Source organism: Panthera uncia, assembly GCF_023721935.1.
Source record: "Panthera uncia isolate 11264 chromosome B3 unlocalized genomic scaffold, Puncia_PCG_1.0 HiC_scaffold_1, whole genome shotgun sequence".
Classification (NCBI taxonomy): Eukaryota; Metazoa; Chordata; class Mammalia; order Carnivora; family Felidae; genus Panthera; species Panthera uncia.
In genome coordinates this window covers 111806094-111822014 of record NW_026057582.1, presented here as the reverse complement: position 1 = coordinate 111822014, position 15921 = coordinate 111806094, and the positions used below count along the sequence as shown (strand labels likewise).

Genomic DNA, 15921 nt, shown 5'->3' with positions numbered 1-15921 from the left:
GTCATGATGAGCAGCAACGAAGGTAAGTAGCTGGGTGGGAGAGAAATCAGCCCGAGTAGAACAAAGGGTCTGGATTAGGAATGAGGGGGCTGGAAAGGGGAAGGACAGAAGGAGTTGGATTATAGGGGCCAGGGCTTAGTCCGGGCCGGGTGAGGAATCCATATGGGCCAGCGTCAGGGCCCAGCCTGTGACCAGGGCAGGACTCAGTGTGTGACGAGGATCGGGCTCACTGCAGGATCAGTGCGAGGGCCCAGTGTGTGACCAGGATTAGGGTCGAGTGTGTGACCAGGCTGAAGGCTCAGTGTGTGGCCAGGATTGGGGCTCAGTCCGGGACTACAATCAGGGACAGTTCAGAAAAAGCACCAGGGTTCATTTTAGGGCAGAGGCAAGCCTCTTGTGGCTTTCCATTTGAGAGTTGTCTTTATTTTCTTCTTTAGCTAATGGCTCTCCAATATGATTCACTGAATCTCTCTCTGAAATCTCTCTGAAATGTATTACCTCCCTTTGTCCCCACTACTAGCTCTCACGTGGACCACTTCAGCAACCTTCTAACTCCATCCCTGTCTCCAGACCTTGCCTCTTCACCACTATTGATTCTGCAGGCATGGGGAATTCTCTAAGATATAGCTCTAGCTGTTCTGTCCCCTGGGGCTGGGTACAACTTTGAGCAGACAGAGCCAGCTTGGCTGGAAGAACTTTAGGAAACTTCATCTCCCAGCTCTCAGTTGTCTATTGGCATCTATCTGTAGCCACACTGTGTACCCCCCCCCCCACCTCTTGGAAGTACTAATGTATGAGAACAGGCTCCCCTAATCTGCTTGTTCCTGGGGTAGAGAAACTTCCCTGACATCTCAGTGTGGGAAAAATTTGTTAATTGCCTAATCTGTTTCTGTCTACCATGCTCCTGTGGACCCCTACTCTCCACCCACAGTTCTAGGATGGCTGGGGCAACACCCATCCTTCACCTCTGGGTGGGCAGGAGCATTTCTTATTAGTTTGAGCCCTGGGCACAGAGGCTCACAAATCTCTTATCCCCAACCTCTGATTAAGGACCTTGCTCTACTCTGGCCCTCCCGTGGGCTAGAGTCAGTCTTCAACAAAATGACTTGGACCCAGCTGGGGCCACATTTGGATGCACGCCATATGACGGGTCAGGCATCATGACTGCAGCCTCCAGTCCTCCTAACCCATTGCAGTCCAGCCCCGCTGCCTATGCCAGTGTCACCACTGGTGGGAAAGAGTTCCTTCCAGGGTCAGTGAAGCCTCCTTGGTCCATAGCCTTGGTCCATAGTGTGACACAGAAAAGACCCATGTGCAGAGGAAACTTGACTGATCTCCTGGTCAGTTGGCCTGTAAGTAGGCTTTGGACAGTCCCTTTTGACCCCGGCCATCTCCATAGTATTGAACACGCTGATGGAGCCCTCCCCCACCCCAAGCAGCTGGGAGTCAGGGCCATTGTTTGGGGCACACCCACACCAAGGATCTCAGTCTCAAGGAGCCAGGGACAGCCAAGAAGGCCCACAGGGTCAGTGCCAGCTCTGGTCACAAGCAGGACCGAGGCTGATCAGGAGGTGACGCCCTCTCCCTCTCTCCCGGGGCTCAGTACAAGCAGGTGGAGCAGTACATGTCCTTCCACAAGCTCCCGCCCGATACCCGACAGCGCATCCATGACTACTATGAGCACCGCTACCAGGGCAAGATGTTCGATGAGGAGAGCATCCTGGGCGAGCTGAGCGAGCCACTGAGGGAGGTGAGCAGGGTGGGGGCATCTGGGAAGGGAGCTTCCTTCCTGCTGGGTGGCTCCCTCACCTTCTCCCTCTCTCCCCACCCACCCTGTCTGGGGAGCAGGAGATCATCAACTTTAACTGCCGGAAGCTGGTGGCCTCCATGCCGCTGTTTGCCAATGCGGATCCTAACTTTGTGACATCCATGCTGACCAAGCTGCGCTTCGAGGTGTTTCAGCCAGGGGACTACATCATCCGAGAAGGCACCATTGGCAAGAAGATGTACTTCATCCAGCACGGTGTGGTCAGTGTGCTCACCAAGGGCAACAAGGAGACCAAGCTGGCAGATGGCTCCTACTTTGGAGGTGAGGCGGCCGGGGAGCCCTGGGGGGGACAGGGGAATGGACAGGAGAGACACCAAGGATGATGTTTGGAGCCCCTCATGGCCACTGCTTGGAAGTGGGTGTCTGTGGCCCAGTATAGGGGTCCCAGAACTGGAAGAGCCTGGCACCCACTGGGGGACATCTAGTGTGGTCACAGCTGGGGATGGAGTCTTCTGACTGTCAAGCTTCTGTACCAGACAGTGGGGACCCAGGTCGGGGTCTAGCAGGAGGCCCCTTCCAGCTCCCTCCCCACTCCTGCTGTCCTGGCAGAGATCTGCCTGCTGACCCGGGGCCGGCGCACGGCCAGCGTGAGGGCTGACACCTACTGTCGCCTCTACTCACTGAGCGTGGACAACTTCAACGAGGTGTTGGAGGAGTACCCCATGATGCGGCGGGCCTTCGAGACGGTGGCCCTGGACCGCCTGGACCGCATTGGTGAGGGGCCGGGCAAGAGGGCGGCTGGGCTGGGGCCTCCCCCCTCCCCAACCCCGCCTCCTGCTCTGGCCTGAGCCCCTGCTCTCGTTCTGCGGCCCAGGCAAGAAGAACTCCATCCTCCTCCACAAAGTCCAGCACGACCTCAACTCGGGCGTCTTCAACTACCAGGAGAACGAGATCATCCAGCAGATCGTGCAGCACGACCGCGAGATGGCCCACTGTGCCCACCGCGTCCAGGCCGCCGCCTCCGCCACCCCGACCCCCACGCCGGTCATCTGGACCCCGCTGATCCAGGCGCCGCTGCAGGCCGCCGCGGCCACCACCTCGGTGGCCATCGCGCTCACCCACCACCCCCGCCTGCCCGCTGCCATCTTCCGCCCTCCTCCCGGCCCCGGGCTAGGCAGCCTCGGGGCGGGGCAGACGCCCAGGCACCTGAAGCGGCTGCAGTCCCTGATCCCGTCGGCGCTGGGCTCTGCCTCGCCCGCCAGCAGCCCGTCGCAGGTGGACACGCCGTCTTCCTCCTCCTTCCACATCCAGCAGCTGGCCGGATTCTCCGCGCCCGCGGGCCTGAGCCCCCTCCTGCCCTCGTCCAGCTCTTCCCCGCCCCCCGGGCTCGGCGGCTCCTCCCCGGCTCCCACGCCGTCCGCCACCGCCGCCGCCGCCGCCGCCACCGCCACCGCCGCCGGCTTTAGCCACTTCCATAAGGCGCTGGGCGGCTCCCTGTCCTCGTCCGACTCTCCGCTGCTCACCCCTATGCAGCCCGGCGCCCGCTCGCCGCAGGCCAACCAGCCGCCGCCGCCGCTGCCGGGGGCCCGGGGGGGCCTGGGACTCCTGGAGCATTTCCTGCCGCCCCCGCCCTCATCCCGGTCCCCGTCGTCCAGCCCCGGGCAGCTGGGCCAGCCTCCCGGGGAGCTGTCCCCAGGTCTGGCCGCTGGCCCACCAAGTACGCCAGAGACGCCCCCGCGGCAACCGGAGCGCCTGTCCTTCGTGGCCGGGGCCTCTGGGGGAGCTTCTCCCGTAGCCTTTACACCCCGCGGAGGTCTCAGCCCCCCTGGCCACAGCCCAGGCCCCCCAAGAACTTTCCCAAGTGCCCCCCCTCGGGCCTCTGGCTCCCACGGTTCCTTGCTCCTGCCGCCTGCATCCAGCCCCCTGGCCCCCCAGGTCCCCCAGCGCCGGGGCACGCCACCCCTCACCCCAGGCCGCCTCACCCAGGACCTCAAGCTCATCTCAGCCTCTCAGCCGGCCCTGCCCCAGGACGGGGCGCAGACTCTCCGCAGAGCCTCTCCGCACTCCTCGGGGGAGTCCGTGGCTGCCTTCCCGCTGGTCCCTAGAGCTGGGGGCGCCAGCGGGGGCAGCGGGGGCCTCGGTCCCCCGGGGAGGCCCTATGGTGCCGTCCCCGGCCAGCATGTCACTCTGCCTCGGAAGACATCCTCAGGTTCTTTGCCACCCCCTCTTTCTTTGTTTGGGGCAAGAGCCGCCTCTTCTGGGGGCCCCCCTCTGACTGCTGCCCCCCAGAGGGAACCTGGGGCCAGGTCTGAGCCGGTGCGCTCCAAACTGCCGTCCAATCTATGAGCTGGGGCCCCTACCTCCCTCTTCTCTCCCTTTTTCTCCCTTCTTTCTTCCTTCAGGTTTAACTGTGATTAGGAGATATACCAATAACAATAATTATCATTTAAAAAAACAAACCCACACCAGAAAAAAGACAGCAGAAAATAACCAGGTATTCTTAGAGCTATAGATTTTTGGTCACTTGCTTTTATAGACTATTTTAATACACAGCACTAGAGGGAGGGAGGGGGGAGGGAAGCAGGCAGGGCCCAAAAGGCAAAAGCCAGAAGAAGGCAGGTGGGGTCTCTGGGGCTTGGCGGGGTGGGGGTGACCCATGTTTGGGGTTCTTAGAGCAGATCTGTTTATTGTATTTGTTTTAGGGCAACAGGCACCACTAGCCCCCTAGCTGTGAACTTGGAGCCCCATTCTATGGGGGTAGGAAAGTGTTGCCCTTGGATGTGTTTCTGGGGAGCCTCAGTCGCCTGAGTCCTTGAGACAAAAATGGGGCCAGGGCCCTGAGAGTCTTGCATTTTTTCTACTGCAAACTTAGCAAGATATGTATATGAACATGTATATGTATATGTATATGTATGTAAGATGTGTATATGTATAGTTATGTAGCGCTCTGTAGAGCCATGTAGATAGCCACTCACATGTGTGCACATTTTAACCCCATGTTGCCAGGACACCCAGGTCACTTTACATCCAGCAACACGCCTTGGCCCTCGGGCTGGACACCACAGGGTCTCGGGGAAGTGTTCTTTGCAGTCCTCAGGGAAGAGGACCCCAGGACCTCTCAGCAGGATCCCTTTCTCCCCATCTCTGGTCTCAAATCCAGTCTCAGCCCACCCTCTCACCACATGGAGGCAGAAGACTGCTCCTTCCCTGTGGGGCCTCAAGCACATCCTGTCACCTCCATGGCCCTCAATTTTCCCATCTGTACAGTGGGAGGTGAGGGGGACTTCTATTTATTGAGTCTGCTCTGTGCCAAGCACTGGTTTAGCACTTTACACATGTTAACTCTCTCAATTTCACAAAGACGATGAGGTAGGTACTTTGATTCTCCCTATTTCACAGGTGAAGAAACTGAGTTTGGCTGTATTTTTCCCAGAATCCTGTAACAGGATTGTTAACAGGAGTGGCAGAGCCAGGACTGATCTGAGGTTTAAATCCACGCCTGCCTGTGGCCAAATCCTATGTCCCTTCCATAAGCAATTGTTGAGCGGGGCTAAGTGAGTCTTCAATTGTAGTGCTGCAAGAAGAGACCAGATTTTGGAAGCAATCAGACCTGGGTTCGAATCCCAGACCTGCCATTTAGCTATATGACCTTGGGCAAATTATCTGACCTTTCTGAGTCTGTTACCTCACTTGTAAAATGGGAATAATCATGGTACTGCTTCACAAGGACCTATGAGGACCAGATGAGAAAAGTAGTAGATGTGAAATGCTCAGCCCAGAGCTTGGCACACACCATAGTAGGTGCTCAATAAATGTTTCCTCTGATCCCTCATGTGCCCAGCCATTGCTCCAACAAGCTATGGTAAGAGCTCAGAGAACTTCAGCTGAGGGCTCCAGGATCTTATGATCTCAGGACACGGGAGGTGCCTGGGCCTCCTGAAGGGCCTCCTGTGGCCGGTGGTGGGCTTGAGCCAGGCCTTGAGAGGTGGAAGTGTCAGAAGAAAGGGAGAAGGAAGGAAAGGGAAGAGAAGGGGAGTGTCAAGAAGAGGAGAGTAGGGGTGGGATGGAGCGCCCAGTGAGGACGAGACTGAGGTGGACGAACAGTTGTAGAGTCAGGGGCTTTGGGTGGAGATCCAGGGAAGGCCCTGGATGAGAGGCTCGATTCTGAAGGCACCTGGGAGCCAGAAGCAGGTTCAGAGTGGGGGGCCAATGTGAAAGTTGCTCAGGTGTCTCCTGAGGCATGCTCCTCCTCCCGGACAACAGAGCCAAGATTAATGGTCCGCCTCTGCCTATCAGGCAAGAGCAGATATGGCTGCCAGGACCTGCACAGTGAGGAGGGTTGGTCTCGCCTTGTCCATCCAGGAACCCCCTCCATGCTCCAACCAGAATGATGTCACCATCAGGTTTTGTCCTGAGTCGTCCTGGGATGTAGGGCAGGCCAATTTCTCCATGGTTGGGCCACAGAGACAGGGAGGCAGTCATCCAGGAGAGAAGGTGGGGAAGGATCCTGGGGGGAGACTAAGCACCTGGCCCTGGTCTCTAGTGGGGCAGGAGAATGCCCCTCAGGCCCAGGGAGTTCTCAGAACTGGAAGGATTTAAGTGGCAGCCTCAACGTGAGTTCTGCACACACCCCTGTCCCGCCCTCCCCCCAAGGAAGGGAACAGGACTCGATCCAAAGCCAGTCTAGTCCTGGAGGTGATGGGGTGGGGGGAGGGGACAGAAGGGGTGGAGGGTGCAGGGCCATGAGGAGTGAGGACCACCCCCCTTGCCATCAGGGCCTGGCCTCACTACCCTCTTCACACACACACGCACACATTTTATAAAAGCTCTGACCCCATCCAGCCACTCCTCAGAGACTGGGGAAGCCAGGTCCAGTCAGCAGGCCCACCCATCCCCAATCCCCCACAAGCAATTTTCAAATCTACCACTTTTAAAACAGAAAACGGTAAATGCACCGTGTTGTATATTTTATTTAAATAAAAAAATTCCAGCAGATGCTGTCTTTTTCCAGGTGTCAGGGATTGGGATTGGAGAGTAAGGTCAGTGGGATATACTGGAGGCTCAGGAGCCAGCCTGTGGTGGGCGGTGGGACATGAACCCTAGAGCAAACAGGGGCACTTGTGTGTACAAATCTGTGCCCCAGAGCAGGGGTCACAGGTGCAAGGGAGTGTGAGAGGTCTGGCTGTGGGGGCTGGTGAGTCATTAAGGAGGAGCGTGAGAGTGTGTGAGTGTCCTTTGTCAGCTGGTGGAGGAGACCCTGGCTCAGACCCTTCCCACCCCAGCTGTTAGGGCTCCTTGGTGCTCCCCATCGGGGCAGGAGGAGAGTCAGTGTGCATGTGGACTCCAGTTGGATACTGAAGAGTGAAATGCCATTTTAGCCTGGGCCCTCAGCAACTGGAGGGAGGCTGGGGGACAAAAGGTGACCAGGCTGGGGGTAGGGTGTCATGGCCAGGACAGAGGATTGCCTTTTAGAATGGCCAAGGACAGGGAACAGCCGCTGGGCTCCCGTGTGGGTTGGGGAACCTGAGGACACACTCAGATTGGTGGCTTCGCTGTTAAGAGGTGTGGCACCCACTCCCTGCTGAGGGGTGGGGGCCCTGGGCTTGGCCCCCAGACTCTCTGTGAAGCCCTCAGGCAGGTGCCCCCACTCTCCCCAGGCCGCAGACGGTGCCTGTCAGCTCTGCGACCTTGCCGTAGGGGACAGGCAGCCATCCATGGCTGGAAAAGTGAAGTCCCCGGGGCTCCCTGCTGGGCTCGGGGACTGCCACGTGGCCGCCTGCAGGAGGAGGGGAAAGCCCTCAGCAAAGGGCAGGGAACCCGGTCCCCATCACGGATTGCCAAGTGGATGTTGTTTCCATGGTAACCGGCCCCGGAGTCCCATTGCTAAGGAGGCAGCTTGGCAGGCCTGGCGTCCCCATGACAACTGCCCCCTGCGGCCCAGGCAGCAGGCACTTCCTCAGGGACCCAGGGGAGGGCAGAGGTGGGACACAGGCCTGGCCTTTGAGGCTCTGGGGAAGTCTTTTCGAAGAAGAGTGATTTAGTCCAGCCAAACCTCGAGGGGCAGACGTGTACTTCAGCGGCCCCAAGGATACTCACCCCCATCCACCCCCCTACCTACCCAGGATGCATCACCCCAGGTACCTGCACAGCACAGGGCCTTGCTGCTCCACTGGGGGACCCAGGCAACACCAATCACGATCTTCTCTGTTCCCTGACTCCAAAAGGACCCTTGGTAAGTACCCACCATGTGCCAGGCGCTGGTGATTTCCCCTTCTCTCCTTCTACCCACACAATCCTGACCACTCAGAATTCACCTCAGTTACAGTGAGCAGAAGGGCACCTACACTCAACAGGGCGAGGAACTTGGACCAGACCAGTCCACGAGAATGTGCAGGGACCAGGATGCACACCTGGCACTGGGGACTCCAATCCTGCCCCTCTCCGTGGTGACATGCCAAGGGGCTGATGGCAGGAGCAGTCTGTCTGGGCGCAGGCAAGAAAGGTGGTGTTGTCTGTAAGAATTTAAAAGCAAGAATAAAAATGACTAAACGCCAGGTTGCTTTCTCTTATCTGTCATCATCACCATCTACCAGCGATTCCGAACAACACTGGCCATAAGACCCTCCCTTCCCTCCACACAGGCAGTGCCCCCCACCCCCAGAAGTGTCACCACACCCCAGGCTTCCGTTCCATGTGCCGCTGCCATCGCGGTGGGCAGGACTGAAGGCACCCTTTCTGCCTTCGTGGGGATAAGCCAGATTGACATTTTCGAAAAAACACTTAAAAAGTTGAATAAAATCCCTCCGTCAACTCTGTTTCTTCCCAGCCAAACTTCTTGAGAGTTGTCTCCGTTCCCCACCCTCATTTCCTTTCCTCCAAGTCACTTCTTCCTCCACCACAATCTGGCCTCCCACCTCCTCCCCACCAATAGCTCTAGACAAGGACATCACTACAGAGTGGTCCTCTCTGACCCCGCCCCACCCCTTGTTGATGTTGCTTCCTCAATTCCCTTTCTCTTGAGGGTGGAATATTTCACACACACAGAAGAAGATATAAACACATAATAAATACATAAGACATTAAAAATATGATAAAGCAACCATGTACCACTATCATCCCCTTACTTTTCCTGACACTTTTACTACCAAAATAAAGCATGTCTAAACAATGTGTTCGGTCGCTTACCAAGGTTGGGGGATAGGGATTGGAACTAGTTGTCTTTGCTGGGGGGGGGGGGGGCAGTTATCAATAATAATATTCAGAATTGCTGATAGACGGTGATCGTAAAAAGCAAACTGAGTTTTAGTTCATTTTCTTGTTTTCAGTTTCTTTGCAAATGATCTATCTTTTCATTGCCTGCCCTTTCCAATTTGTACACCACTGAATACCTTTGTAAAATTCTGAACTTTGCACAGTGGTATCATGCTGTATGTATTCTTTAGTAATTTGCTTTTTTTGGTTCAATATCGTAATTTTGAGACCCTGTTGATGCATAGAGCTAGTTAATTCATTTTCACTGCTGTACAGCATCCCAATATATGAATATGCCATGTTCATAGGTATTCTTCTGGAGATGGCTATTCTGGTTACTTCCAGGTCCTGTTATTACAAACACAGCTACTAGAAACATTCTTCTTTGTGGCTCCGGATAAAGAAGTGTAAAAAGATCTCTAGATTCTGTATCTAGAAGCAGAATAACTGAGTCATAGGGTGAGTTACTCTTGGCTTTACAAGATAATGCCAAACAGTTTTAAGTGGTTTTAACAATTTATACCTCCCACCTACAGGGTATGACTTACTTCTGCCCCACGTTCTTGCCAATAATTGGAATCATCAGACTTTGTTATTTTTCCCAATCTAGTGACACCTGATTATGTTTTAATGTGCAAATCCCTGATTACTAGTACAGTTGAATATTTTTTAATATATTCATTTGCCATTTGTATTTCCTCCTCTGAGAAATATTTTTTCAATGTATTTTGCCTGATTTCTTATTATCTTTTTATTGATTTGTAGTAGTTTCACACACACACACGCATCTATTTGGGGAACAAATTCTTTGTTAGATGTGTTACAAGCATCTTCCTCTTTATGGCTTTTAGTTTCACTTTTTTTTTTTTTTTTTTGGTGTTCTTTGATAAACAGAAGTTTTACGTTTTAATGAGATCAACTTTAGCAATATTAAAAAAATGTCTAGTATTTCTTTAGTGTCTTTTTTGCTGGTTTAAGAAACCTATCTTCCTCTGATGTTATAAAGATATTTTTCTATATTAATTTGCAAAAATGTGAAGTGTCGCTTAACCTACCTGATCTTAACTTTGGTGTGTTATCAGGACAGAATTCAGTTTCATTTTTGCCACATATGGATAACCGATTGTTCCTACTAATTTACAATGTCACTATGTATCATCTCTGGGTCTATGTTGAGGCTCTGTGTTCAGCACCTGTCCTTGCCCGTCCTTGTTCAAACAGTACCTGTCTTACTCACTATAGCTTTATAAAGTACGTTGATACTTAGTTGAGCGAGTCCCCACCTTCTTCCTCTTAAAGAACGTCTTGGCTATTCTAGTCTCTTTGTATTACCATATACATTGTACAATCAGTTTGTTAAGATGCATGAAGAATTCAATGGACTTCTCATTTGAAATTAATGAGCATTATTATTAAAATTTGTATTCCTATGGATGAACAGAGTATAACTTTCCCCACAACTGGGTCTTCTTTAATGTGTTTTTTTTTATATCTATCTAGCTATATATATATATACTCGTCAGGATAATTAGCACTTAGCTGCCCCAACAGGAAAAGCTCCAAATTTCAATGGTCTTACACAAGGAGGGTTTATTCCAGCTCAGGGAAAGCCCCCTGCAGGCCAGGCAGCCACTCTCCTCACTGATATCAGCTGGAACCCCTGGTGTCCAAGATGCTGTGGGAGGAGCAGAGGCAACTGGAAGAGGTGAGTGATCGTGGACCACTTCTGTCCAGCAGAGACATGCTTCACTTCCTCTCATGGTCTGTTGTCACTTGGCCATCTCGTAACCACCAAGGAGGCTGTGGTACGTGAGGAAGCGTGTGGAATATTTGCTGGGCATTAACTGCCTCTCCCAAATCTTTCACATGGCTTTACAGTTCACGGCAGTCTGTACCTTTTGTTAGATTTATTCCTCATCCCTTGTTTTAATGTTGCGACTGCTAGTCGTATCTATTTGCTTTATGGAGGCTGAATTTTGACAAATGTACACAGTCCTGTAAGCAACCCAACAGTGAAGATCTAGAAAATGTCCTTCACTCCTCCGGAGCCTCGTGACCCTTTCCAGTCAACCCCTGCCCTCCCTCTCCTGGCCCCTGGTGGTCTGCCTCTGTCACTAACGTTTTGTTTTTTTTTAGAAATTTCATATAAATGGAATGAATCATTAAATATGCCCCTCTTGCATCTGATTGCTTTCAATGAGTCTGAAGTTTTTAAGATGTGTGTGTCGTGTGTATTGTAGAGCAAACACTCCCTTTATGGAGATGCCACAATTGGCTTAGTCATTCACCAAATGTTGAACAATAGGATTGTTTCTAGTTTTGGGCCATGAAGAATAAGACTCCAGGGGTGCTTGGGTGGCTCAGTCGGTTAAGCATCCAGCTCTTGATTTTGGTTCAGGTCATGATCCCACGGTTTGTGGGTTCAAGCCCCCTGTCAGGCTCTGTGCTGACAGTGTGGAGGCTGCTTGGGATTCTTCCACTCCCTCTCTCTCAAAAAAAAATCAGTCAATCAATCAATCAATCTCCTCAAATCCATGTGGACATGGATTTGCATTTATCTTGAATAAATATCCAGAAGTGACGCTGTTGGGTCATACGGTAAGTATATGTTTAACTTTCTAAGAAACTGCTAGAATATTTTTTTGAGCTGGAATACTGTCTTCCATTGCCATCCACCAGCAATTCTAGGAGAGTTTTGGTTACCACCCATCCTGGCAACACTTGATATTGTCAGTCTTTTATTTTTATCATCAAAAGTATGTGTAATGTTTATCTCCTAGTTTTGATTTGCATTTCCATGGTGGCTAAAGATGTTGAGCAGATTTTCAGGCCTTTATTTGCTATCCATATGTGTTGTTTGGTAAAGTGACTGTTCCAATCTTTACCCATTGGTTTTTACTGGGTCATTTTTTTTCTTAGTTTTCTTCATATTGAATTATAAATAATATATTCAGAATACAAGCCCTTTATAATATACATATTTTGTAAATATTTTCTCCCAGTTTTTGGTTTGCCTTTTAAATTTCTTAACCATGTCTTGAAAAGGTAAACATTTTTAATTTTGATGATGTTCAACTTACCAAATTAAAAAAAAATGTTTATTTATTTTTGAGAGAGAGAGAGAGAGAGAGAGAGAGCATTAGTGGCAGGCAGAGAGAGAGGGAGACATAGAATCCGAAGCAGGCTCCAGGTTCTGAGGCTCCAGGTTCAATGTGGGGCTCGAACCCATGAACCATGAGATCATGACCTGAGCCAAAGTCGGACCCTTACTGACTGAGCCACCCAGGCACCCCTCGAATTTTTCTTTTAAGATTTGTGCCTTTTGACAAGAGAGTAAAAGGGTACACTAGAAAATATTTACTTAACACAAAGGAAGGCAGTAACAGAGTAAGAGAAGGACAAAAAAAATAAAGACAGAAAACAAATAGCAAAATAACAAATGTAAATCTTACCTTATCAGCAGTTACATAAAATGTAAATAGATTAAACAATCAAATTAAAAAGCAGAAACTGGTAGAATGAATAATAAAAGTATATAATTTTGATAGATAGATCTTAATATATAATAAAATATAACTATATTATTTATGAATATATTAACACAACAAATTATATATAATACTATTTGTTGATATTATTTAATATATTAAATATGTCTCATATATATATAAAATCCAACTCTATGCTGTCTGTGAGAGCACACCTCATATTCAAATACACATGTAAGTTGAAAGGATATGAAAAGACACATCATACAAATTTTAGCCAAAAGGGAGCTGGAATGGCTATACTAATATGAGACAAAGTAGCTTTTAAGACAAAATCGTTACTACAGATAAAAAATATTTTAGGGGAGGAGCCAAGATGGCAGAACAGCATGGAAGTTTTTTGTGTGTCTCGCGTCCTTGAAATACAGCCAGACCAACACTAAACCATCCTACACACCTAGAAAACCGATTGGAAGATTAACACAACAATCTGCACAACCTGAACCACAGAATTCAGCAGGTACGTGACACAAAGAGCTGAACTTGGGGGGCAAGAAGCCCTGCGGGCGGAGAGAGGATGGAGACTGCAAAGGGGGGGAGCATATGGGAAAAGCACCCCTCCCCAAAAGCAGCTGGAGAGAAAGTGGAAAATTGGAAACAGCCGCAGGGACTAAACTAAAAAGGAAGAAAGGAGAAAGGAGAGGGTTTAAATTCCATGAAGACTGTAAACAAGGGGAGCGCAAAGGCTGCAACTCCTCAGCTCCATACCTGGAGGTGCTCTGGTGGGAAAGGTGAATCCCCAGGAACAGAGTGGGGTCAGGGAGGTTCTCAGGCCACACGGGGAAAGCGGTTCCACTGCTGGAAGGACATTTGGTAGAGACTGTTGAAGCCACCTGGTCCCAGCAGACCCCAGAAGGCAGCCACATTCGCTGTGCTGGGACAAGGTTGTTGAGGATGAAGCCTGGTGTCAGATGTGTGTTGCAATTTCCCATGGTCCCTGAAAGGCTGAGGCTACACTGTCTTGCGATTTTTTTTGCCGGGGGGGGGGGGGGGGGGGGGTGGGCTGGCACCTGGCCGCAGTCTGGGGCACTGGCAACAGCAGGGTCCAGCGGGCTTTCCTGGGTGCAGCTGACATTCGGCCATTGCTGATTCGGCCCTTGCTCCGTGAGACCCTCCCGCAGAGGGGCGGAGCGGGTCAAAGCCGCAGTCCTTTGGAGGTAAGGGGCCGGGGAGGACAGCTGCATCTGAGACGGAACTTGGGAGAGAGGTACTGCCTGGGGCCTGGTCACAGAGAGTGGAAAAGCAGGGAGTGGATGAGAGCTGAAGAGGAAGGACTGGTGCGCGATTGGTGATCTGGGAGAACAGACTCGTGGCTGGGTGGCGCCATTTTTCACCGCTCCAACGCATGCGCTTGCGCATGCGCACCAACAAGCACCGCAACAATCTACCCCAGTAGGCTAGCAGCGCCATCTAGGGGAGAGTGGAGATGTTACACCGAGCTCTGCCCAACTGGGCCAAGTTCGCTCTTCAAGAACACAAACCTCACCGCCGGCTTAATTTATGGACTATAAAGAGCCAGTCCACGTATGGACTGACCTCTAGGGGAAAACGAAGCAACTTCAGTCCTACATCAATCTGTTAGCAGGTTCATCTATTCAATTTTTTTTCTCTCTCTTTTTCCTTTTTCTCTTTTACAATTATTTTCCTTTTCTTGAATACAGAAAGAGAAAAAACTCATTTTTATTTTCAATTTTTATTAAAAATATCTGTCTTTAATTTTTATTACTATATTTTTTACTTTTGTGTAAGTTTTTTCAAATTCTACTTTACTTCCATCATTTTATCTTAGTCTACTTCACTGTATTCACCTTTTCAAATTTTCAAACAATTTCCTTTTTTCTTTCTTTTTTTCTTTCTCTTTTTCATTTCTTTTCTTTTTCTTGAATGCAGAAAGAGAAAAACTTCATTTTTACTTTCAATTTCTTTTTAAAATATTTTTATTTAATTTTTATTACTATATTTTTTGCTTCTATGTAAATTTTTTCAAATTCTATCTTACTCCCATCATTTTATTTCAGTCTACTACAGTGTATTCACTTTTTCAAATTTTCAAACGATTTTTTTTGTCTTTTCTTTTTTCTTTTTCATTTATTTTCTTTTTTATTAAATACAGAAAATGAAAAAATTCATATTTCTTTTTAATTTTTATTAAAAATATTTTTCTATAATTTTTTTCAACTATATTCTCTACTTTTGTGTACGTTAGTCTACTTTAGTGTATTCATTTTTTCAAATTCTCAAACGATTTCCTTTTTTTTTCTTTCTCTCACCCCCCCTTTTTTGTTTGTTTGCTTCTCTAATCTGTCAAACCACTTTCTACACCCAGACCAAAACACACCTACGATCTAGCATCATCTATTCGATTTGTGTGTGTGTGTATTTTTAATTTTTAATTGTAATATTTTTTAACTTTAATTTTTAATTTCAATTTTTCTACCTCATTAATTCTTTTTCTCCCTTCAAAATGACAAAATGAAGGAATTCACCCCCCAAAAAAGAGCATGAAGAAATGACAGCCAGGGATTTAACCAACACAGACACAAGCAAGATGTCTGAACCAGAATTTAGAATCACGATAATAAGAATACTAGCTGGAGTCGAAAATAGATTAGAATCCCTTTCTGCAGAGATAAAAGAAGTAAAAAATAGCCAGAATGAAATTAAAAATGCTATAGCTGAGCTGCAATCACGGATGGATGCAGCGGCAGCAAGGATGGACGAGGCAGAACAGAGAATCAGCAATATAGAGGACAAACTTATAGAGAATAACGAAGCAGAAAAAAAGAGGGAGATTAAGGCAAAAGAGCACGATTTAAGACTTAGAGAAATCAGTGACTCATTGAAAAGGAACAACATCAGAATCATAGGGGTTCCAGAGGAGGAAGAGAGAGAAATAGGGGTAGAAGGGTTATGTGAGCAAATCATAGTGGAAAACTTTCCTAACGTGGGGAAAGACACAGACATCAAAATCCAGGAAGCACAGAGGACCCCCCATTAGATTCAACAAAAACCTACCATTAACAAGGCATGTCATAGTCAAATTCACAAAATAGGCAAGGAGAGAATCATGAAAGCAGCAAGGGAAAAAAGTCTCTAACCTACAAGGAAAGACAGATCAGGTTTGCAGCAGACCTATCCACAGAAACTTGGCAGGCCAGAAAGGAGTGGCGGGATATATTCAGTGTGCTGAATCAGAAAAATATGCAGCCAAGAATTCTTTATCCAGCAAGGCTGTCATTCAAAATAGAAGAAGAGATAAAAAGTTTCCCAGACAAAAACTAAGGGAGTTTGTGACCACTAAACCAGCCCTGCAAGAAATTTTAAGGGGGACTCTCTGCTCTGAGGGGAGAAAAG

General features: G+C 49.4%; 1 protein-coding gene and 1 long non-coding RNA gene across 2 annotated transcripts in view; both read left to right on the top strand.

The window, feature by feature from the left end:
• The window catches only part of HCN4 (hyperpolarization activated cyclic nucleotide gated potassium channel 4), a 45088-nt gene extending 38332 nt beyond the window's left edge, over positions 1 to 6756 (top strand). The window contains exons 5-8 of the mRNA XM_049613840.1: positions 1604 to 1750; positions 1849 to 2089; positions 2378 to 2542; positions 2643 to 6756. Of these exons, the coding sequence (XP_049469797.1) occupies positions 1604 to 1750; positions 1849 to 2089; positions 2378 to 2542; positions 2643 to 4114 (2025 nt within the window). The 3' untranslated portion in view covers positions 4115 to 6756. The remainder of the gene's footprint in view (positions 1 to 1603; positions 1751 to 1848; positions 2090 to 2377; positions 2543 to 2642) is intronic.
• Positions 6757 to 7615: 859 nt separating this feature from the next.
• On the top strand, positions 7616 to 8322 carry LOC125909032 (uncharacterized). The gene is made up of 2 exons (XR_007453526.1): positions 7616 to 8000; positions 8088 to 8322. It is a non-coding gene; the product is annotated as an uncharacterized LOC125909032 (long non-coding RNA).
• Positions 8323 to 15921: the final 7599 nt, after the last annotated feature.